Source organism: Crotalus tigris, unplaced genomic scaffold (assembly GCF_016545835.1).
Source record: "Crotalus tigris isolate CLP2741 ecotype Arizona unplaced genomic scaffold, ASM1654583v1 scf7180000017672.2133156, whole genome shotgun sequence".
Taxonomy (NCBI): Eukaryota; Metazoa; Chordata; class Lepidosauria; order Squamata; family Viperidae; genus Crotalus; species Crotalus tigris.
The window spans coordinates 1,566,519-1,590,632 of record NW_024096557.1 but is presented as its reverse complement, the minus strand read 5'-3'; the positions used below and the strand labels follow the sequence as shown (position 1 = coordinate 1,590,632).

Below are 24,114 nucleotides of genomic sequence, written 5' to 3'. Positions count from 1 at the left end.
ACCCTGCTGAATCCAAACTGAAAGCTATTATGCATGCTCCTAGGCCAAAGTCTAACGCTGAACTACAGGCTTTTCTGGGCCTTCTGAATTTCTACAATTCCTTTCTTCCACATAAGGCTAGTATAGCTGAGCCTCTTCACAGGCTATTGGACAAACAGGCAGTGTGGCAGTGGTCACAAAAACATGAAGCAAGTTTCAATGAGGTCAAGGCCTTACTCACTTCTAACAGTGTACTTGCACATTTCAATGAATCCCTTCCTGTGTGCATCGCTTGTGATGCTTCTCCTTATGGGGTAGGAGCTGTACTAAGCCACCTCAGGTCAGATGGAACTCAGGTTCCTGTTGCATATTACTCCAGAACCTTGTCTTCTGCCGAGCGTAATTATGCTCAAATAGACAGGGAGGCTTTAGCTGTTGTTGCTGGAATTAAAAAATTCCATGATTTTTTATATGGCAGGCATTTTACGGTCTTCACTGACCATAAGCCTTTAGTGGGACTGTTTACCACACGTAAGCAAACTCCCCAAATCATCTCCCCCAGAATGCTAAGATGGTCTATCTTTCTTTCTGCCTGTGATTTCTCCCTAATTCACAAACCTGGGAAGGAAATGGGCCATGCTGATGGCCTCAGTAGGTTACCCCTGCCGGTAATAGAAGCTGACCCTGCACCAGCTACCAATCTCCTCTCCATTCAGGCCTTGCCTGAGTCTCCTTTAAATGCCAGGGATGTAGCCGCTGAATCAGGCACAGACCACACACTTTCACGTGTCCTTTCTTGGGTTTTATCTGGATGGCCAGAGAGCTGTCCTGGCACTGAGTTTCAGAGTTTCTGGTCTAAAAGGAACGAGTTGTCCACCTTCCAGGGTTGTCTGCTTTGGGGAAGCAGAGTTGTCATCCCTACCTCAATGAGGACTAGGGTCTTAGGTTCCCTCCACGAGGATCATCCTGGCATTGTACGTATGAAGGCGCTTGCACACAGCCATTTGTGGTGGCCTGGGTTAGATAGAGACATTGAAGCTAAGGTGCACACATGCCACCTTTGCCAACATTCGCGCCCCGAAATGCCCCAAGCTCCTGTACATAGATGGGAGGAAGTCTGCATGGTCTAGGGTGCACATTGACTACGCTGGGCCCTTTCAGGGTCAATTCTTCTTGGTCCTAGTTGACAGCCATTCAAACTGGCTTGAGGTTGTACCTGTCTCTTCCACCACCACTGTAAAGATTATTCAAGTACTGAGGGGGATTTTTGCTGCACACGGGCTTCCCAGACGTCCTCGTGTCTGACAACGGCCCTCAATTCACTTCTTCCGAATTCCAAGTTTTCTTACAGGCTAACATGATTCGTCATGCCACCTCTGCACCTTTCCACCCGTCCACCAACGGTATGGCTGAACGCATGGTTCACATCACCAAGGACGCCTTGAAGAAAATTACCTACGGAGACTGGCATCACAGGTTGGCTGACTTCCTCCTTTCTTATCGCACTACACCGTCCACTTCTACGGGGAGGAGCCCAGCTGAACTTCATTGGGGGCGCAAACTGACTACCAAGCTTGACCGGTTGCATCCGGACAGACTGTCTTCTTCTTTCACACACCCCAGGGCACCTAGACAACTACTTGTGGGTGCCCCGGTTTGGACTCATAATTACGGGCCTGGTCATTCATGGGTCCCCGCTGCTATATCCAGGGTCACAGGTCCTCTGTCTTACGAGGTGTCCCTGGACAACGGTTGTGTCCTGCGTCGACACATCGACCAGCTTCGCCCTAGACGGGACCTTCCCGCTGAGACTCCTGGGTCTTCTCCAGGGGGGAAGGGGGACCCCTTTGGGCAAAGGGAAGGGTATGGGCTGCTGCCCATCATTAATGAGGAAGCTACAGACAGCTTATCCCAAGATTCCGCGAGTGCTCCAAACAGAAATTCAAGGAGCTCAACTAGATATCAGGCATCAATGCCTACTCCAGCCAGGGAGTCACCCCGGGGGCATAATCCCTACTCACCCGCATCACTCAGTACTCCAGTCAGGGGGGATACCCGGGAGCATCCCAATAAACCATTCCCTGCAAGAGAGCTGGCACACACTCCTCCTAGTTGGCCTGACACTACCCCTGTCCCTAGAAGGGGGCAAACATACAGGGAGGTGGTCGAGGAACCAAATCCCGACTACAACACCTCTGACTTCACTCAGGGGACAACTGAGTTTTGGGACAGCACTGAAAACCCCACAAGCCTGGGGACAGAACGGGAACCAGGGGACAGACAACCTCCTGACAGGTCTTGGACGGACCTTGGAGGTTCTACAGAATCGCCCAACAGTGACAGTCACTTAGAGGGGACAGAGAGCCTGCAGCTAGGCAGGACAACCAGGTCAAACAAGGAAAGAAGCCCTGGCCTGACGAGCCCGGTGGGCAAGCAAGCAGGCCAGGCATTGGAGCACAGTCCTTGGGAACCACCAGGGTGTAATAAGGGGGACAGATACGCATCACCCCTCAGTCAAGGGGTACTTGGCAGGTTTCCAGAGGTTAGGAGGTCACAGAGAGCCAGAAGATCCCCTAAGTATTTAGAGGATTTTGTAACTCTATTGGCAAAACAGAGTTAACAGAGAACATTCCTGTATACATAGGAAATAGAACACTGAGATTGATGGAAGCAAAAGAAATGTTTGGTTTAAGGTAGTATGGCACTACACTCGCAATGGGTTCTGTGTTAGTATGACATGATCAATAGTCTTAACCCGGGGGGAAGGGGTGTTATGTCCTGAGCCTGTGCAAGTAGGCTCGGGGCATTGCAGGCGGTCCCGGGCAGGTTCAAGCTGCCCGGGACCAGACAGGCTGTCACCAGTACTTGTGCGCATGTGCAGGTGCTGGCGCGCCAAAAGTTGCAGATTGACCCGGGAATGGCCTATAAAAGAGGCCAGGAGTTCTGGGCGTTGTCGGCATCTTGTACCTAGTATGCTGAACTGAAATAAAGAAGTTTCCTGAGAACTACAACTGCTTCTCATGTCTTGCCATTTCGCGAAGGACGCAACAGTCTTACTATCAGTTTAGAACTCCATAGTTGTTTCAGTATAAATAGTACTGACCTATTCAGCACCCTGGAAGATTGAAGCATGTTTAACATTGTATGCAAGGTATCTAATACCAGTTGACTTATGTCATTTTTTACTCTTAGCAACAGCACAGGTAGATTTTCTCCATGATGGTACATCCCTAACCTGGTCTTTCAAGTATTTCAGTAGTGCATTCATCACCACTGTAACAAAGTCCATCCATCTGGCATAAGCTATAAGGCTAAACTAAACTCAAATTGACTCAAGTGTATGAATTGGACAAATGTCCAGTTATGTGAATTGACTCAGTTTTTTTAAAGGCTACATTTTGTATTTAACATAAAAATGCAAATCATCTACATTCCATTTTGTGGTTATGATACAATAAATATGTGCTTGTGATGAAGTACACTAAAAACTAGTAGTTCATGGCAAAAAAAAGAAGATACAATGGTTTGAATGAAGTTATTGGATCAATCAGATTTATTCTAATTTCCCAAAATCCTTCCCTTGTATTATGCCAGATAATATAAAATAAATATTACCACCATAAGAACCATATCAACTGCTCTATAAGTGGTTATAGGTCAGTGGTGGCAAACCTATGGCATGGGCGCCAGAGGCAGCACTTAGAGCCCTCTCTGTGGGCATGCGCCCTGTCGTCCCAGTCCTAGGCCTTCAGCTGGGTTTTATAAAACCTTTTCGCTTTAGGCCTCTGCAGTTCAATCAATCAGTCAATTTCAACTTCTCGCAGGAAAAAAAAAAGATCTTGCAGAGTTGGAATTGATTGATTGATTGAACTTTTTAGTCTCACCCAGTCTGCTATTACCACCGCAGCCACGCCCATCCAATGGGCCACACCCAACCGGCACCCGACCATGCATAAGTGGGTTTTGGGTTGCAGTTTGGGCACTCGGTCTCTAAAAGGTTCGCCATCACTGTTATAGGTTATAGATAAAGAAATGTCCTAAGGTTAAATTAAGTTTTCTAACACTGCAAAAATATGCCAGAAACTTAATTTTAACAAGAGAAAAGTAAAATCAGTCAGTTATTGTTTGTTTTTATATTTTAAGCAGTAATTATGTTTTTCTCACTTGCATTTTAATCTAATTATAATGAATAGTGAAGTGTTGATGATAAACTATTGTATGTTTTTCCAGGTGTGAACTATATATAGTCATGTTTGGTGGTAAAGACAGCAAGAATGTGTGTCATGAACGATCTTTAATAAAATCTTCCAAAAAGCATTGCAACTTCTGCACAGCAACTTAAATCAGATAATATCTTAAGGTGTAGGCTTGTATGAGAAATATTTATAACCTGTGAAAACAAGCATTCACCTGCATGGTTATAAAAAGCCTGTTTCCTGTACAACCAAAATAGAGAGCAGGCACTAAAAATGAAGGGGAAAAAAGGGAGAAATCTCCCAAATATAAAAAACATTTCATTTTTGCTTCAATCCAACATGTTATACAACCTCATACAAGACGCTGGATATAGGATTTTATCTGAAATGCATCGAAATACATGAAATAAAAAATTGTGAGGTTTTTTATTGGCATCTGGGATTTTTTCTTCTTCAATTTTTTTTCTGTTTTCTATACACCATGTAAATTAAACTGGTGAGGACTAATCTTGTCTACAATTTATTATTAAAAGACACTGAAGGCATAAACCTTCCTCTAGTTTCTTATCCTGGGCATAAATATTTAGGCACAACCAACTAGAAACACTGTATCCTCTCATTTATTTCAGTGAGTCTAGGAGCAGAAATGTTTACATTGGATACTAAGGCTTTTCTGTTTTATTGATGAAAACATATTTATCATTTTAATATTTATATTTTTCTCATAAGATTGCATGTTTCTCAGGTATTTAAATGTGTTCATTTATTATACTGGTGGTCCTTGGGTTATGACCACTCATTCAGTGACTGTTTAAGCTTGTGACATTGCTTAATGAGGAGGAGTGAATTAATAGTTATATCCAATGATTTGAAGGCATATCATTTTTATCCATATTATGTAATTATTTTCATGACACACATTCTTGCTGTCTTTACCACCAAACATAGTTCACACCTGGAAAAATATACAGTAGTTTATCATCAACACTTCACTATTCATTATAATTAGATTAAAATGCATATAACTGCAAATAATTAAATTATGAATAGCAAGAGAAAAGGTGGAGGGCTAGTTCCAGAGCCTACTGTATGCTCAACCACATTGAGGTTATCAACTGTGTCATATGTATACAGCTATATATGTAGGTCTTTGGTTATTCGGGTTTTCTCCCGCGTAAAATTGGAAGTGTCTTGGCAACGTTTCGACGAAGTCCCATTCATCATCTTCAGGCTGGTGTTTTCAGCTTCATGCTTCGAGAAGCTATATATGCCGTATATATGCCCTACTCATAATGTATTCATAAAAGCAGGGCTTTTTTTCTCATATAACATCCAGAATGGAATTCCGGCACCTTTTTTGGATGGAACCTTGTAGGGTAGGCAAGGCGGGTTGTATGAAGTGTGTGAGTTCCAGCACCTTTTTTTTTTTTTTTTAGAAAAAAAGCACTGCATAAAAGACTTTGCTAGGTCAGCCTGGTAATAAGGCTCTATATGCCATCTTCACAACTGCTGACCTTTTCCTTCAAATTGTCTTTCTTAGTTAATAATGGTGGGGGAGGGGCTGAGTTGCCTCATTTGCACCATGTAACTTACACTGGCTTCTTCATTCTTCTTTCACAATCCTGTTTGAGGAATGATGTTTGTACCACTAGTCTTTAGCACTGCTGGACCCTGCTTATAGTAATCTCTAAATTACACTAATGTACTATATTAATATACATTGTTGAATATATTTCTTAGCACAACATTAGAAAACTGATAAGTTACAATAATATTATATTTGGAGTATGCAAGTAATGGCAAAATTAGCAGCAGATATTCACAACAGAATATATTATATTATATATTATGCAGCAAGGCAAGCATAAGAATTTAAAGAATGTTTTTCACAACTAAAGAATTGACATCAGAAATGCAGAAAAAATGTTTATAAATTTGCACATCAATTACAGTACAACAGAGGAGAAGTTAGAAATTAGAATTTATAATGTTTATATAATTTTTTTCTAATTATATTTAGATTTTTAAATAATAAATAGTGGAGAGTTTAACACTTACCAGAGAGATTCAAATCCTTATTCATATTGTTAAAGTAATTCAATATACCTTGTTTTTATAGTGAATATCTCATCAATAATAATCCAAGCACTAATTGTACTATTTTGGTAATTCCATTTCTTTTTCATATTTTTCTCCATTTGCTTGCTCATTTGCTCTTTTTTTCTTTTAAAATGATTGATAAACATATAATTTTTTTAAAGGAAGAAATATAGAAAATAGTGACAAAGGGATTTCAATAATCAATGTCAATAGTTCACATTTTTTTAAAAAAGGCTAAATATTCAAAAATAATAATTAAATATTAAAGCTGTTACATATAGACTTTTATATATGATAATCTGCTTTGATGATTTCACACTGAAGCTTTTCCCCTAAACTAGGGAGATTGCTATAACAATTTTCTGTAAGATTAATTCCATCACAGCTGCAAATTTAACAATACAAAATTAACATTTATGGTAATGTACTTCTATTTTCAATGCCATAAGAACAAGGTAAGAGATTCCTTTCTCCTTCATGTTTAAATTACAAAATGGAGTTCTACTTTCAATCCATGATTCCTTATTATCATTCTTTCATATTTACATCTCATCTGCTATCCAAACACAAGAATTAACAAATGATGTTTTATTTTAAAATCACTGCAGCCATCCCTCCTTTTTTTATATATTTTCATCTCGTTTTAAGAGCAAAAGGCTGTACAGCCATAAATTGTCTGTAGGAATGGCAGAAAATGGTAAAAGGAAAAATAAAACCTTAGCTTTTTAGCTGATCATCCTAGCTCACAGGTCGGCAACCTGCGGCTCCGGAGCCGCATGCGGCTCTTTGAGCCTTCCCCTGTGGCTCCCAGCCTCCTCTGCCTTTGCAGACAGAGACAGAGACAGAGAGAGGCAATTGCACTTCCCTGCTTCTCTCTCTCTCTCTCTCTCTGTGTGTGTGTGTGTCTGGGTGTGTATGTGTGTGTGTTTTGTGTGTGTGTGTTTTGTGTGTGTGTGTGTATGTGTAAAAGAGAGTGCACTCACAGTGTTCTCCGAGGAGCTGAAAAGCTTTCTGGGCGGAGCTCCTCCCTTTGCTGAGTCTCTGAAGGAAGCAGAAAGCAGGAAGGGCAGGAGAGAGCTAGCTAGCCCAGCTAGGCTGACTCAGGAATTCTGGGAGTTGAAGTCCATGAGTCATAAAAGAGACGAGGGTGCCTACCCGGAGGTTGTTGGACAACAGCTTGAAGCTTGCCAGGTGAGCAGCAGATAGGAGGGGGGGAGAAAGAGAGAGAGAGAAAGAGAGAGAGGGGGAGAGAGAGAGTGGGGGAAGAGGAGTGGCAGACCAAGGGCAGATAGAGAGGGAGGGAGAGACCCTTTTGACATCTAAAATGAAGATAACACTGCATATATCCTTTTTTTACCTGTGTGTGTATGTAATTTTATTCTCTTAAAGCATTCTTTTGGTGATCATTGTTTTAATAGTATGGATATTCCCAAGAGTCATATTTTTACTTTTATTTTTAATGTGTATATGTGTGTGTGTGTGTGTGTCTGTGTATGTGTGTGTGTGTGTATACACACACATTTACACATACACATACACACACACACACACACACACATACACATACACATACACATACCTATAATAAAGGTAAAAAAGGATATATGCAGTGTTATCTTCATTTTAGATATCAAAAGGGTTTTGCGGCTCCCAGTGTTTTGTTTTTGGTGGGAAACGGGTCCAAGTGGCTCTTTGAGTGTTTTGGGTTGCCTACCCCTGTCCTAGCTATCCACATAAATCCAGAAGATCATGGGAAGAAATACATTCATAAATTCATTCCAAGATTAACTATGAATTGATTTTTTTTTAATAAATTTGAACATTGAGTTTAAGAACAATTAAAGATATCTCAATGGAATAGAGCAATGGTTTTGTCGTGTGTATGTTCCCCATTTAGATGGCATTCATACAGTATCCATGGACAAGTCCATAACTACAGGTAACAACTCACAGATATCTCTGGAAAATTTCATTCCTAAGCAGCCATCATATATAGAAATCTAAGTTCATATGCTTCATCTGTGGATGCAGTTCATATCTACTGGCTGGAATTTGGGTTGAGGAAGTCAGCCCAGTTCCCTTTTGGTTGTGATTGCTTATGTAATTAACAGTTGAAGAATGGTTCAATTATTCTAGAGATCAATAAAATTAAATATAGAATAAAAAGGGAAACAAGAAACTCAATTCAATATCTTTATTTAATCTTCTGGCAGTATAACAATAAGGAATAATTAGAGGAATGCATTAACATGGTATATAGTAAGTTCTTTAAGGTATCAACAGCTCCTTTTTACATAGTAATTTAATGGTCTTAGATTATTTTTTATCATCATTGATCTTCAGGAAATATATTAAAACATACCTATAACTACAATTTTTAAATCAGATATCCAGTATCAGCTAACTTCTTTTGTAATTCATATTCAACAAGGTATCATGTATACCTCTTCCTTTGTTTGTGGCATGACCTTTATTTCTTTAATTTAATTCATTGTGTTTATTAATGTTCTTATTAAAGTTCTTCCCCAAGTTCTCTATAATATTTAACTATCAGCTTATCTGTACCTGATGCTTTTCCATATTTAATTAGTTTTATTGCCTTTGCCATTCCTTGAACAGTTGTGGGTGTGCTTAACATTTTTCTATATTGCTTATTAAATTCACTAATAATTAACTGTTAGTTATATTTATTTATAACAGAAATAATTCATATCAATAAAATAGGCTATATTCTGAAGGGAGCATTAAGGATAATAGTAGTTTATAATCAATATAACGGAACACATCAACAAAAAAAGGTAGAATGCTGCTCTAATTTTTTTAAATACAGAAAAGTCTTTGACAACTAGCAGATCTACTAATAAAATGAATCGTGGAGAAGAGTTAAGAGCTTGGGTTAAAAGTATATATCAGCAGAAAATAGCGAAGACTGTGGACAATGGAACATACTCAGTAGATTTTCAAATAAGTAGAGGCACATTGCAGTTTAAGGAGATACATACTTATGTCTGCAAGATTAAACTTTGCCCAACATTGGAAAAGAGATATATTACCAATGATATCAGAATGGGAACTTAAATTTTGGAAATATGTAATTATTGTAAAATCCACAACAGAAGTTTACCAGTTTAAGCAAAAATGGTTTTCATTACTTTCATTACTTCATTACAAGATTGTTCATTAGTTTAAAAATTATATTTAACATTCATCTAAACTTTTTCCTCAAATTTGAAGTTTAATTTATATAAATTATCTGAGTATTAATCATTTCTATTGTATAAATACCACTGCATCCAGTTATTACCTATATTCTATAATGTATTATTTGTATTTTATAATCCAATAAAACAATTAACCAAGGAAAAATCAGATGTCCTGGTTTCCCAATAAAACTAAATAGGCCTTTGGAACTAAAAAATTAAGTCAGTTGGGTTTTAAATGTCATTATTTATAATGTAATATATTAGAGTAGAAGTATATAAGAACAAGACTGTGAAAATAAAACATTAATAAAACAGAATGATTGTGCTTAGCTCAGAAAAGCTAGGATAAAGTCTTAGCTAAATTGAGAAATCTGTGTTTTTAGACCATTAAATCACTTTAGAAAAAAAAAGTAAGTTTTAAAAAGGAAATATTACCACTAGTTACATACTATATACCTGAGGTTGCTTCCTCTATATATTGGGATATTCATATTGTAGGTTATACCATATATCATGTGGCTTTTTCAAAGATGTTTTTACATTTCACTTCTAAACTGCATTCCAATTTTACAGGTAAGACTATGGAACCAAGATCACCCTACCTAGAAAGTTATGGACAACAGCATACACAATCAATAAGCAATTGTCTGCAGATCTTATAAATCTCAGTACAATGTGTCTTTGCAACACCTTGATCAATGAAGTAACAAAAAGAGATAAAATACTTTTATCAATCTTGGAATGATTTCCTATACGAAGGAATTAAGATCATGATTGATCCAGTATTTGAAAAACAAATCTCAATTTGCATTTAACAGTGCACTTAGCTTATACTCTGTGGAATTATTCACCCACAAAGTTCCTTCCTCCCCTTTGTTCCTAGTAGTCTCCTACTCTACTTGCAACAACATGATTTACTCATTAGCTTATCTTCCAAATATACTAATTAAAAATGTCTTTATTCCTTTACTCATTCTTTATTTATTGAAGATTATGTATATCACATCTTCACATAAAACCATAATGACTTTAAGGATAACAGAATGTCTAGATTCCACCAGTTTGGGGGCTGTGGGCTGCAGCTGTTATAAGCCCTGCTATATTCATGGCACCACTCAACCTCAGGTGATATAAAGCATGCAAAAGAGATCTTTCTGTCAGTTTTATTATTTCTAAAAAGGTTCCCCTTGAAGGAGAAGAGTGACCTTGTTCTGCTGAGCTGACATGTGCCACTGAATTAATGGCTAAGCTTTGCTTTAGGGAAGCTTGCAGAAACATTACAATGCTTGCGGCTGAGTTTACTGTGCACATTAATCAGGTAAACCAAAATGATGCATCAAACATTCATTTAAAAGTAGTAAAATTCCCCTCCCTTATCCACATATCTTAAAAAAATCTTCCTAAGAATTAGTGAATTGTTGGCCATCACTTACAGTCAAGGGCATTGTTGCATGGATGCAGTAAAACAAAAGTAAGAGTTGAACTTTTCTTATTTCAAGGTGTTAAAAATGTGAAGAAAGTTATTGAAGGGGCAGGTTGGATCTTTATCTAATGTAAACAGTATCTTCTAGAACTTATTTCTTTACATTTCATGAACATAAAATTAACCGGCATTATGATTCACACTAATACCATATTGACATGCAAGAAGTTCCATCATTTTAATGGAGACCATACAATGGATTTAAATTAGATTATCAGTTTCTTCTGTTAACAACGTTTCTTTATCTATAGTCTTTTAATAAATTGGGCTACATAAACTTTAGATATGCATAATATCTGATAATATTTTTCCTGCCAGATCATTGTATGGCTCTCATTATCAAAACATGACATTCCTTAGATATGCCATTTATAGTTTCAGTTCTCCATTCCTTGTGGTAGTCTTTTTTATAAAACGATTGAAAGTAGAATCTATACATACCATGCTATAACTCAGGCAGAATGGAGAGAGTAGCTTTAAATATATTATTATCTATACACTATACTATCCTGAATTAGCTGGAAATAGACTTATTCTTGAAATAGAATAGAATAGAATAGAATAGAATAGAATAGAATAGAATAGAATAGAATAGAATAGAATAGAATAGAAACTTTATTGTCACTTTGAATGTACACTAATTGGCATACCTTAAAATGAAATTTCATTGCATTCAGCTCTCAAAGGGTCACCACCTCCGATATACACTACATAAATATTGCAAAAATAAATAAATAAATAAATAAATACAGAATTATGCATATACCCACATATATGATATGACACAGAGAAACAACAGTTCTAGTTTGGGTTATGTATATATGTGCATGGCGAGAAAAACGAATCTTGAGAGTTTACCAGACGGATGGCATAGGGAACAAAGCTATTACAGAATCAGGTAGTCCTGCTAGAAATACTTCGAAACCTCCTCCCAGAGGGCAGCAACAGAAACAGACCGTAAAGTGGGTGTGTGGGGTCTCTAACAATGCTTTGAGCTCTAAGCACACAGCACTTATAAGCAGCATCCTAATACCAGGGAGTGAGCTTCCTATGATCTTCTTGGCTGTCCTTACCATTCTCTGTATGGACTTTCTATCTGAGGCACTGCTGGCACCAAACCAGACAGTAGTATGAAATATAATAAAAGCAACATAAATTGGAAAGGAAAGGAAATAGAAAGCAAAATTATGTTTGTAGTTTTCACAGAACAACAACAAAGATGCATGTAGATGTTTTTCATTCAAATTTACTTTGTTGAAAACTTGCAAATTTTGCTCAGAACTCACTTTAGAAAGAAAAAGCTTAAAGCAAAATGAAAATGTTTCCATCTCTTGTGCAATAATAAACTCAATCTTATCTTATTGTCCTGCAGAGGACATGCAATAAAGCATGTGCCTGTATAATCATCAGTCAAAACATCCATTGCAATTCCTAAATATTTCACAAAATAATAATATAGGCCTGTCTTTTGGAGAAAAATGTTTATTTTGTCTTTCCCCCCTTCTCCCACCTCCTGTTGGAAAAGAAAGTATTTATAAGATAGCTCTTTTGAAAGGCTGAAATATGATAATCAGATACAAGGTATATCTTGTATCCATGTTTTGCCATTTAGTATTCTGTATTCTTAGATACTATATTGTCATGTGGAAGATGATTCTAAGAAGTATTTTGACTTCTTATTCTGATGCCAGGTCTTTAGTCAAATATATACATTCAGCACTGTTTGGTGTTGTAAATACACAAAAGGACAGTTGGGTATTTTGCAATAAAAAAATGAATCCAGGCCATACGATTGAAGCCTAAATAAATAAATGTGGAAGGACTGAAGTCTGAGGATATTATCTTAGTTGCAAAGGAACACTTATGTTGATAAAAATGACTACAAGTAATCCTTGCTTACTAACTGCTTGTTCAGAAATTGTTTGATGTTATGATGGCACTGAAAAAGGAAACATTAGCAGTCTTCGAATTTGTGGCTATTATGGCGACATGATTGGGATTAGGAGGCTTGGTAACCAGCAGATATTTATGATGGTTGCAGTGTCCCACAGTCACATGATCATAATATTCACAACTGATTTCTGAGAAGCAAAGTCAATGAGTAAGCCTGCAGGAAGTTGCAAGGCACATTTAGCGATGTTGTGTGTTGGATATAGTCATGTGATGTTTCACTTTTCAAAACTGTTTCACTTAGCAAGAGTTGCTGGTCCCAGTTGCAATTAGTAAGTGTGGATTACCTGATGGTCATATATATTTGTTTGTGTTGTTAATTTACAATTGATACATATAAAACACTTGAACACAAACTATCTTTGCTTTTTGCTTTAAAGCATAATAAGATCATGGCTCACTCAGCAGCCAATCCTTTCTAAAATAAATACTGTATTTACCAAAAGTGCAATCTATTAATTATTTATTCATTCCTTACCAATTTCAGTAGCACCGATACAAAAGCCAGACTAAACTTATTAAGACTATATCTTTCACAAAATATTATTGGGATACATATAGAATTAGAATAACATAACTAGGTAAGTTTTAAAGCTGTCCTGAGTCTCACTGTAAGCAGCGCCGTTAATTTTGCCCAGTGTTGGAAGTTGATAACTCCTGGGATATGCAACATAGGAATAAAATAAAGAATTATAATATAATACTGGAAAGAGATCTGGAAACTCAGTATTCTTCTAAAATAGGATGTTTATATAGGCATTGAATAATAAAATAAACATCAGCACAAAATCACCAGTTCATTTTATTTATACATTCAGTATAAATTTTCATTCAATAGAAATTTTATCCTTATAAGATTTGAAGAAAATGAAAAGCTAAAAAGGTTTTGTGTGTGTGTGTGTCTGTGTGCATATAATATATATATGACTGACAATCATATTGATGTTTTTAGAGACCTTCATGATAAGATAAAGTATATTGATCCAAAATAAAGAACTGCAGCAAGCTAAGCAGCAATATTGTCCATGTATATTATATGCTGTTTTGATGTAAGTTCAGTCTGAACTCTAGATTGAGGTGGTTAATGTGTTTTATGTCAGATGAAAATGTGATTGTAGGACTTTTTCAACTCACTGGTTAGTGAGTTACATGCAGTTTTTATAATCAATCCAATCCTTCCAATCCAATTGTTTCTACCTATAGATGCACTCTGAGTCCCACCCATCAAATAATATTTTCTTATGAGAACTAAGATGCATGCCAACTCTGTTGTAGTGCCTGCTCTCTGGAATGGTGTCTCCCACTATTTTTTCATCAGCTACAAAAAACTTGTTTTCGCAAGCTTTGGGATATAGGATGGTGTGGAGCCTATTTTAGTTTATTTTTTATTTTTTTTACTTTAACATTGAGGGGTTTTTTTCTGGTTTGCCATGTTCTCTTTCTATATGTATTGTTTCTCTTCTATATGTAAGCCACTCAGCGTTATCAAGAGGTGAGAAGGTCTCAAATTGGCTCTAATTAATTATTAATAATAATCCATACTACAAATTGCATAGCTGCTCTAATTTATTAGTGCTCTCACATGTAATAGCTGATACAGGTATGCATGCTTTTTAGGTTAGAAGTTGAGATAGCAAATGTCCGTGTATTTATTCACACAAAAGTACACCTCTTACTCATATGCACAGAAACACACACTTAATTCTTTTCCTTTCACACATCCTTCCCAGATATTCACCCCTGAAGCCAGTGAGTAGCCTCATCCCAGACATCCATGTAATAAATTAGCTGGGAATAGAAATAGATTGCTTGATTTCCTGCTATTAATAGTAGTAGGAAGCCAGCTTCCAGTCTGATCAGTTGACCAGTAGGAAAAAGTGATCTCTGTGCCTTGAATCACAGCTTCAAAGGGGAAAAATGCAACTAAAACAAATGACTAACCCTTGCATTTTCCAGTGCACCTTTCAATCAAAAAGATCTGAGAGCTTGGAGAGAACATTTGGGCTTTCTGAGTTTTGCTTTTAATGAGTGCAAACAAGCCCTGTCCCTTTTGTAGCAATTTGTGTTTCCAGAGGCTAATTTGCTTAATGTAGCCATTCTGCCAAAAGGAATCACTTCATCTTATGGGATTCTGAATGCCAGTGTCAAAAGCAACGGGCCATTCTTGTTTCCAAGAGACTGCACTTGCTTTAAAAACGGAGCCAGTACTGGAAACAAAGAAAGTTTGCATGTTGCTATGTTAGCTTCCTGAAGTTGAAATTTGCTGAAGCTAATATTGTGGGTCACGTGCAATGCAGAAGCAAACAAAATTCATGTTTCATAGGCACATCTATACAGATGCATACTTTATGAGGCCCCAATTCTTCCATGATTTTTTTTAACTAAAATAGTGGATTAAAATGCATTTTAAAAAAACAACAGCTGAATTGATTATTTAATGGGGAGCAAAAAATTTAGGGGTCAGAATGCTGAAGTAAGCCTGCTTAATGCTCTCCTGTGCTACAAACCCATTATCTACAATGGTAAAAACCATCCTGCAATCCTTATTAATGTTTAATAAGTGCAGTGCAACACTAAGCTAAATTACATTTCAAAATGGCCCAAGGCTTCTGTTTTGAAAGCATGAGACTCTGAAGGGATAACTGATTTCCCCAAGCTCCAGCTGAGTATGAGAACAGCAACAATAAACTTTATTTCCCATTTGCTCCTTAATGTACCACTATTACACTGCCATTACAAAAAAAAAAAAAAAAAAAAACAGTTCATGGCAGGCATCCTGACCATACAGAAAGTGCAGTAACATGACATGAACTTGCTTCTTGTCTAGTTAATTAGGATGGCAGGTGATTGCTGATTTCAAACCTTTCTTACCTTCTGTTTTCCCATATCATGGAGCATGGTCAGCAGGAATGACAAATTCAGCAAACTGTATCAAACTGGCTGGATAAATCTGTATTTCTGGGGCCTGTGTCTGTAGCGCTCTACTGAGCTGTTCTTTATTAGATGTCAAGATGCTGGTCACTAGGCCAATATAGAAATCCTTAAACAAGTAAAGTGTTAACTGATTACTCCAAGAGTTTCATTTGCACTCATTTTTTTCAAATGCATAAAGAAATAAAGTTTAGTCAATCAGTGCTTTGCTGGAATATTATTTATTTATTTATACATACACGCATATCTTGCCTTTATTATTTTTACTGTTAAGGATATGGTATTAAATATGTACAAAAATATATCTTCTTTTTCCCTTCTTTCAGTAGCAGTAATGAGGAATTCATTAGAAGGGAGGCCTGGGTGCACAGGGAAGGAAAGCATAAGTTTAATTTATGAAAATAGAAACAGCATTTCCAAAGAGATTGCAGTATTAGAAATGTTCATTGAGGCCACAGTCTGGGGGAAAAGGATTCACAACACCAATCACAATCATGCCTTTCATTTAAGATTCCTTATTAAGTATTTGCATGCTCTTAATATCATAGGGTCACCCTTCATATCAGGACATGGCAGTGAATTGCAGTTCTCCAGACACTTAATCCCTTACTTAGCAACTGGATTACTTGGCCAAAGACTCTCATATACAACAACATGGCTAAGTTAAATTCTACTTCAGGCAAGACTAAAACCATAGAGGGAGAAATGGTTTGCTTTCTGCAAAGCGAAGAAGGTAAAGCATTCTAATAGTATATGCTCCAAACTTTACATTCTATGCATTTTCCTTCTAACTTTCTGAGTTAACAGACATATGGCTGTTAACTTGGTGGCCTTGAGCTGAACCACTGAGGCATATTTCTGTAAATTTCTCTCCAGCCTAGGAACTGATGGTTGCTACCTCATCAGATTCATGGTTAGCTTGGCTTTCAGTAAACCAGTCAATTAAGTGCAATTAAGAAAAAAAAATCCTGAATACTAAACATATATCCTTGACAGGAAATCTAACTGAATTTAATTTTACATGAATGTATTTCAAACTGTAGTCTCAGGCTTAATATGCAGCTTTGTCTACATCAATGGTTCTCAACCTGTGGATCGGGACCCCATTTGGGGTTGAACGACCATTTCACGGGGGTCGCCAAACAATGCAGTCCGCCATTTTTCTCCCTTTTCCTTAGCTGTGCTATTCCCTTTTATTCTATTGGCTTTTGAAAGTCCCATTCTGCAAACGGTGCTGCACCAGTTGAGTAGTCCTCGACTTACGACTGGTTGAGTAGTCCTCGACTTACGACCGATTGGGGGTCGCGGCATTAAAAAGGTTAAGAACCACTTGTCTACATGGACATAGACTTTAACATTTTATACTGCATGTCAGGCACATAATTTGTAACTACATTCAGTGGTAGGATTCAGCCGGTTCACACCACTTTGGCAGAGCTGGTAGCTAATTTTTTTGTTGCCCAGGCCCAGAATTGATTTCTGGAAACAGCACCTACACAAAGAACCGGTTGTTCACATTTTTGAATCCCACCACTGATTACATCCAGTGTTCTTGATGTCTGGGACTGCAATTGCAAAGGTGAAGTCCAAGCAATTTAAGAGAAATCTGTATCTTAATTGATATTAACTCATCATGAAAGAATTAAGTAACTTTAGGCAATTTGCTTTTGTAATACTTGAATTAAAATAATACTCTCTAGACAACTTATGTGTATTGGCTATGTTTGTTGTTTGTACTTACCATAAATAATAATTTAAAGTAAGTTTGGCAGATTTAAAGTAAGTTTGTTCTAAAGAAACATTCCCCTACTTCAGTTAGATGTACAAAGATCCCCATTTGCAAAATTATTTTTAGGCTTCTGAAAATTGGAGATTAAGTGGTCTATAAACTAAAATAAAAACTCACACTAAAGCTGAAACTAGGAAGCAGGGTCTATATATGATTGTGAGCTATATAATGTTGACATTATAATTTTATACTGCTTACCAATTATTCTGCCAACATTTTTTAGTTTTAAAGAATATGAAAGAAATTGGACTTAACAAAGATAGTAAATGTTTGTTATATGAGTAGACTGAAACATCTTCTAAACTGAAATTTCTGCAAGGATGCTACTTTGTAAAATGCACAGTAAGCATCAATTGTACAACTACCATTCTTCAGATCACTACTTCTGTTACATAGAGACTGAAATGCCAAGAATCTCTCTAAGCCCCTGGCATAAAACACTTTCAGCATCAACATGAAAGATATGAAAGATGACAAAGAAATGATTGGTGAATAGATTAAAGTATGCCGTGATTTTCATTATATAGGCAATGAATCTATATTTTTTACTTTAAAATCACTATTTTAATTATTTTTATTTCCTAAAATTATGACACTGCTTGGCAATAAGGTGAACATATGCTTTGTTATGAAATTTGTATAAATTTCATTGAATCTGTATGGTGCACAACAATACGGTTGTTATTACTTACCTAATTAATATAGCCTCACAATACTGTATGCTACTTCATTTGGTGAATGTAATTGAAATTACCTGCTCAGCAATTTGCATCCAAAATTAGAGTACTTGCAATTTCTGTTCCTGCAAAAGTCTGATTGTTTTATCTAAGATTTTTTTTGCTAGTAATCCTTGAATATATGACAAATAATTTTTCCAGATTATAGTGAGTCAGTTTTAAAGATAACAACAGCATCCAGTATCTATAAGCATTGATTTCCTTTTTATAGAGGTCAAGCAGCTTTGGGAAATTTGACCATCGCAGACATCACTCAACATCAAAACCAAATGATTCATCTGAGGTTTGTATATTGTGCAGTCTAGTTCATTTATATCACATCCCTTTGACTTTTCAACATATTATGGAAGTCATATTTTGTAAAACAATCAACTCAGCTCCATTTGAGTAAAATGTATGACTTCTAAAAAAAGAAAAAATATTTTTCTCCCAGTCTTTTGTTGTAGAAAAAAATTGCCCCTCCCCATTCCACCTTTTTCCATAATCAAAATACAAATTGTTAAACTAGAGTTTAACATCAAAGTGCCTGTGGCGTTGTTAATTATAGTAGTGGTTGGTGTTTTGAGGATCTTGAAAAGCTATGATCATACATCACCTAAGAATCTTAACAAAACCAACAAATGTTGGTTCATTTTGCTATTCTGCCAAATTTTATTCCTCTTCCAATGAGAGAAGTCAAGATCTTCTGTTACTAAAATAAGTTCAAAGCCCCTTAAAGAAATGAAGAGGGATTATTGTGGTAACAAATCTCTTGTACCAAATGCCTTGCATTATATTTCTCTTGCAGGTTCTGGGGTTACTCTGGCATTATGAATTTATTTATTTATTTGGCAATCTCTTTTACATTTTTCTCTCACTGAAGCAAAAAAAATGTTTTTAGTAGAAAAAGTGTGACTGCATTTGTGGATTCTTACTGATGAAACTCTTGCTATGATAGAAGTGGGGCTCAATTTCAGGTGATATGTTGCCATGTAGAATCCAGCATATGATTCTTATTATGACATCACTAAATAAAATTGAAAGCTTGAGATTACAGCACGTGACTTATCACGACATATCGCGACTCTTTTTGCATTGCTGGCAATGGGGTGGGCGCGGCTTCAGACGATGAAACCGGCCTGTATGCCAGCAGTTTGACACCCCTGGATTACAGGATTCTGGTTCATGTGGAAACCTGTGTGTAGATACAATTCCGACTGCAGACAGCTGCAATTATTTATGGATAGTTAGCTGTGTCACAGCATAATTTAGAAAGGGGAAGTATGGTTTACTATAGCCTTAGGCAAATATATTGCCTGAATAAAGCTTACAATTTGCACTCAAAAATAGTAAATAGTCATGTGAATCCTTATGACACATATGAGTGAACTGCTTCAATTCAATAATATATATATCTATATATATTAAAATCAATAAAATTAATGAACTCCGTATATAAAATAGCCTTTATTACTGAGCTTTCATCAATTAGCTGTTGACATCATTAGAGTAAGGGCTGAAGATTAGGACAATCTGTACATACACTTGTATGACTGTTATAATGGTCAAGGTATAGAATGTACATATGGCATGCTCACAACACGCTCTGGTGATGTCAACAGCTAGTTGACGAAAGCTCAGTAATAAAGAAGGCTATTTTATATCCCTGAGTTCATTAATTTTACTGATTTTAAAATGTCTACACCTGGGATTCCAGTATTTAATGTGTGTGTGTGTGTGTGTGTGTACACAATATGTATATATGTGTATATATAGCATGTATGTGTGTGCTTGTGTATACAATTATTAAAAGCTTTTCTTTCTTGCCCTCTTTTTCAATAGCTAGATGAAGTATGTGCCACATGTGATGGCACAGAATTGAGACAAAACAAACCCAATAATGGCGGAAGCATTGGAAAAAAGATGAGAGCCATTTCCATGACTATGAAGAAAAAGATGGGTAAAAAGTACATTAGGGTGCTTTCAGAGGAAATGGTAAACTTTTTTTTTAATTTACTGTTTTGCACTGAGGCTCAGGTTCCAATTTTTTGTTGCTTTTTTATGCAGGTTCTTGGCAAATTATATATAATTCATAATTTTACCTTTCTATAAAATGAATATTTGGCCAACTACAGCAACTATCGCTTTAATTATACAATTCACGTATATTTACAATTCCACTACATCATCTACTCAAAAAGATTGAAACAAAAATACCCTAAAAAGACAAAGCAAGAAGAGGACAGATAACACACTTTAGTTTAGTCAAGCCAGACCATTATTTTGTTGTAGCTTGTTTGCATACTTGCAGTTTTCCATATCTAAGTATAAGGTACATGAAATGAATTTAGTATAAGGTGCTGGAATTTTAAGTTCTTTGCTGCTAAGTACTGGATATGTCATCAGCTTAGATTAACTTTTTGATAAATACCTTCCATTGAGCCAAATTTTAAAAAGCAAAGTAATTGTGTTATAGCAAAAAAAAATCCTTCTGTGGATAACCCATTGACTAAATATTAGGTCCTCGAGGGATGTTCCTCTACTTACATTTCTTAGATACTCTCACACTACAACCATGCAACAACAAAAAAAATTCTGTCTTTCCATGTTTGGTTCTCCCATACTTGAGGATGTAGTCAAAATTTGATTTTTGAACAAACCATAAGTTCCTCCCAGGGCATACCTTTCTCCAAAGATAAGAGAAACATAACTCCTTCCTATCCAGATTATCCAAAATGACCAATTTCAGACTCCAAATTTTCAAATATAAGTAACTTTTTTTCGGAAATCAGATAAAACTCATAATCACAGTTTTAATGAATACTCAGGAGGTTCTGTGTAAGGACATCATGTTGGAAAGGCATGCAGCCCAAAACTAGTGATATAATTCTAATAGATGGAGAAGGAGAAAAAGATGCTTAAGACTTTTCTTGCCTCTCTCCTTCCTTCTCTACAATCTCACAGGCACTTTTTTATGTTGTGGAGGTAAAATTGCATTGGAATGTGGGAGGAAGAAGCTGCATAAAGAATAATATGATGTATATGAGTTATGGATATTATTCCTTCTTACACACCTCTTGATTCAAACAATTCCTTTCATGGAAATATTCGTAAAAGCAGTCATCTTACTGGTTACATCTATACTGTATGAATCTAGTAAATTTACTGAGAACAATAAAAATGCATATAGAACATATTCAGAGGAAATTTATGTCGATCTATATATTCTTTTTATGAAGTAGTTGTGGAATTTTATACTATATATATCCAACAAGGTACACATATAGTATGGGCCATATCTTTGTTCAAATTAAAATATAAAATAGATATAATAAAAAATAAAATAAAAAAATAATGTAGAAATGACTCAGAGAAAGTCTGTAAAATGAAAAGTCAGGATTTGTTGAAAGTGCTAAAGAAGGCTGTGGGGAATTTTTAAAAAAATGAGTCTAGCAGAAGGTAGGCAGAATAGAAAATGAATATTCATTAAGATATGTATCTCAAAATATATAAATATCACCAATTCTAAAAATATATTGTGAAGGACTGAAGAAAGAAATTACAAAATTTATGTGCATGGTTTCTGGAAATGCCACACTGATGTTCTGATAAAGAAAACAATACTAGTGATTCTTATTCAAAGGACAGAAAATAATCACCCAAGTTCCCTCTGTAAGTAAAATACATATTCACAAGTCCTACATGCAGCCTGTTGTGGGAAAAATAAAAACTATATTCAATGATTTCCCATAGAAAATCTTAAATATACTAAGACTTTCATGCAGAGAAACCAATTTGTTTTAAGGTTTAACGAGAAGAAAAAATTGGGTCAGCTTTATTTAAGAGTTAGTAACAGAGCTGTTAGTAATAGTAATTGACATTATAAAAGTTCTTGTGAAGCTATTGTTACACAATTATTTATCAAATAGTATGTAATGACCATGTAAAATCTTGCTGTTATAATATGTCCTTGTCTGAAAGCCATTAATTAATGAAAATGCTTTAAGTTAAAAAGTGGATATTGTATAATAAAGTGCAACATCTAAAAAAAAAAAGTTTTCTCTCTCTGTGTCTTTGGTTCTCAAGAATGAAGGAGCAAAAAGCTTTTCTACTTCAAATAGGGACAGTGACCCTGGAGGAGAACCGACCACAGCTTCTATGAAGGCAAGTGACTCCATGGACAGCCTCTATAGTCTTAATAGCGGCCAAAGTTCTTCAAGTAAGTAAAAAATAATTGAATAGAAAGTATGTGTGCATGTGTAACTGACTGAAAATATTAACCTTATTCAAATAATTTGCCTGAAAATAACACAGTCCCTTTTCAAGTCCAGAAATTGTAAATGATCAGCCTGGTTGGGAATTCTAGAAGTAAATATCCCAGTCTTTTCCATGCAAAAGTCATGTCCTCCAGGCAATCTAATGTTTTTTTAGTGACTCTATAAATGAGAAGAAGTTTGTATGCTCTCTGAGTAATAATAATAATAAAAATCAATGCAGACTTCCTATTTTTGTATGCATATTACAGATTCATAATAAAAAGTGGATATGGCAAATGTAGTACTTGGGACATTCTTCAAACTGATTCACTATTATTTTTTTACAAATGTAAAGTATCAATAATATCACAAAAGGTGATTGATTTATTAGACCTACAATTAGCCAGGGGAAGACAATTCCAAAGGTGAGAAAATGCATAATCTCTAAGTTGTGTCTAAACAATTAAAAATGAAGCACCGTGTTCTTACAAAGCATATATAGGATATAAAAGACATCAAAAGAAATTGTACAGTATTCCTCAATTTACAGCCAAAACTGTGATCAGAAATTCCATTGCTAAGCAAGGCAGTTAAGTAAGTCACGCCCAATTTTACAACCATATTTGCTATGATTAAGTGAATCATTACAGCTGTTAAGTGAATCATGCAGTCATTAAGTGAATCCAGTGCCCACCACTGAGTTTGCTTCTCAAAAGCTCACTGGGATGGTAATCACATGACTCTTCCATGATGCTGCAATCATCATAAATGCATGCCGGTTGCCAAGCACCCAAATTTTGATTATGTGACCATGGGAATGCCGCAATAATAATAAATGTGAGGATTGGTCATACTGTAAGTCACTTTTTCAGTCTTCTTGTAACTTCAAACAGTTCTAAATGAATATTGTAAGTTGAGGATTACTTGTAAAAGATTTCCAGGTTGCTATTTCAACAGGGAGTAACACCGCTAAGAAATGAAGGTTATATGAAACTTGGCAAAATTCAGGAGACCAAGAAAAAAATCTGTGCAAAAATGGCCAAATCAGCAATTCAGAATGCACAGATCTGCAAAGGAGCTCCTCAAAATTTTAGCTGACCCTGGAGTCGTTGTCCAATCATCTGCAATACAACATGGCTTATACAGCAAAAGTCTGCATGTAAGAGTTGTCAGACTATAATCTTTACTCAATTGCATTATAAAAGTCATTGTCTAAACTTAAGTATGTTTGAATTAGTTTGAAATGTTGGGGAACAAAGTGCTTTTGATTGATGAAACACAAATTTTTGGCCACAATACAACAAGACACATTTGGTAAAGATAAAATGAAGCATTTGAAGAACAGAATACCTTGCTGATTCTTCCTGGTTTCTTGGCCACGAAATATTATGTGGGTGGAAAAATAAATTCAACTAAATAGCACAATCCTTATAAATGTTATTGGAAGTGAGCCTTACTACTCTGAGGGTGAGCTTTAGTCATGAGCATGGTATCTAAAATTCTTTTTCTTG

At 36.0% G+C, this 24,114-nt stretch overlaps 1 protein-coding gene across 7 annotated transcripts in view; it reads left to right on the top strand.

Annotated features, from left to right (window-relative positions):
* The window catches only part of SAMSN1 (SAM domain, SH3 domain and nuclear localization signals 1), a 125,282-nt gene that overhangs the window by 86,071 nt on the left and 15,097 nt on the right, over nt 1–24,114 (top strand). For all 7 annotated transcript variants that reach the window (XM_039337239.1, XM_039337237.1, XM_039337241.1 and 4 more), the window contains 3 exons: nt 18,580–18,651; nt 20,190–20,342; nt 22,434–22,566. In XM_039337239.1, the coding sequence (XP_039193173.1) occupies nt 18,580–18,651; nt 20,190–20,342; nt 22,434–22,566 (358 nt within the window). The remainder of the gene's footprint in view (nt 1–18,579; nt 18,652–20,189; nt 20,343–22,433; nt 22,567–24,114) is intronic.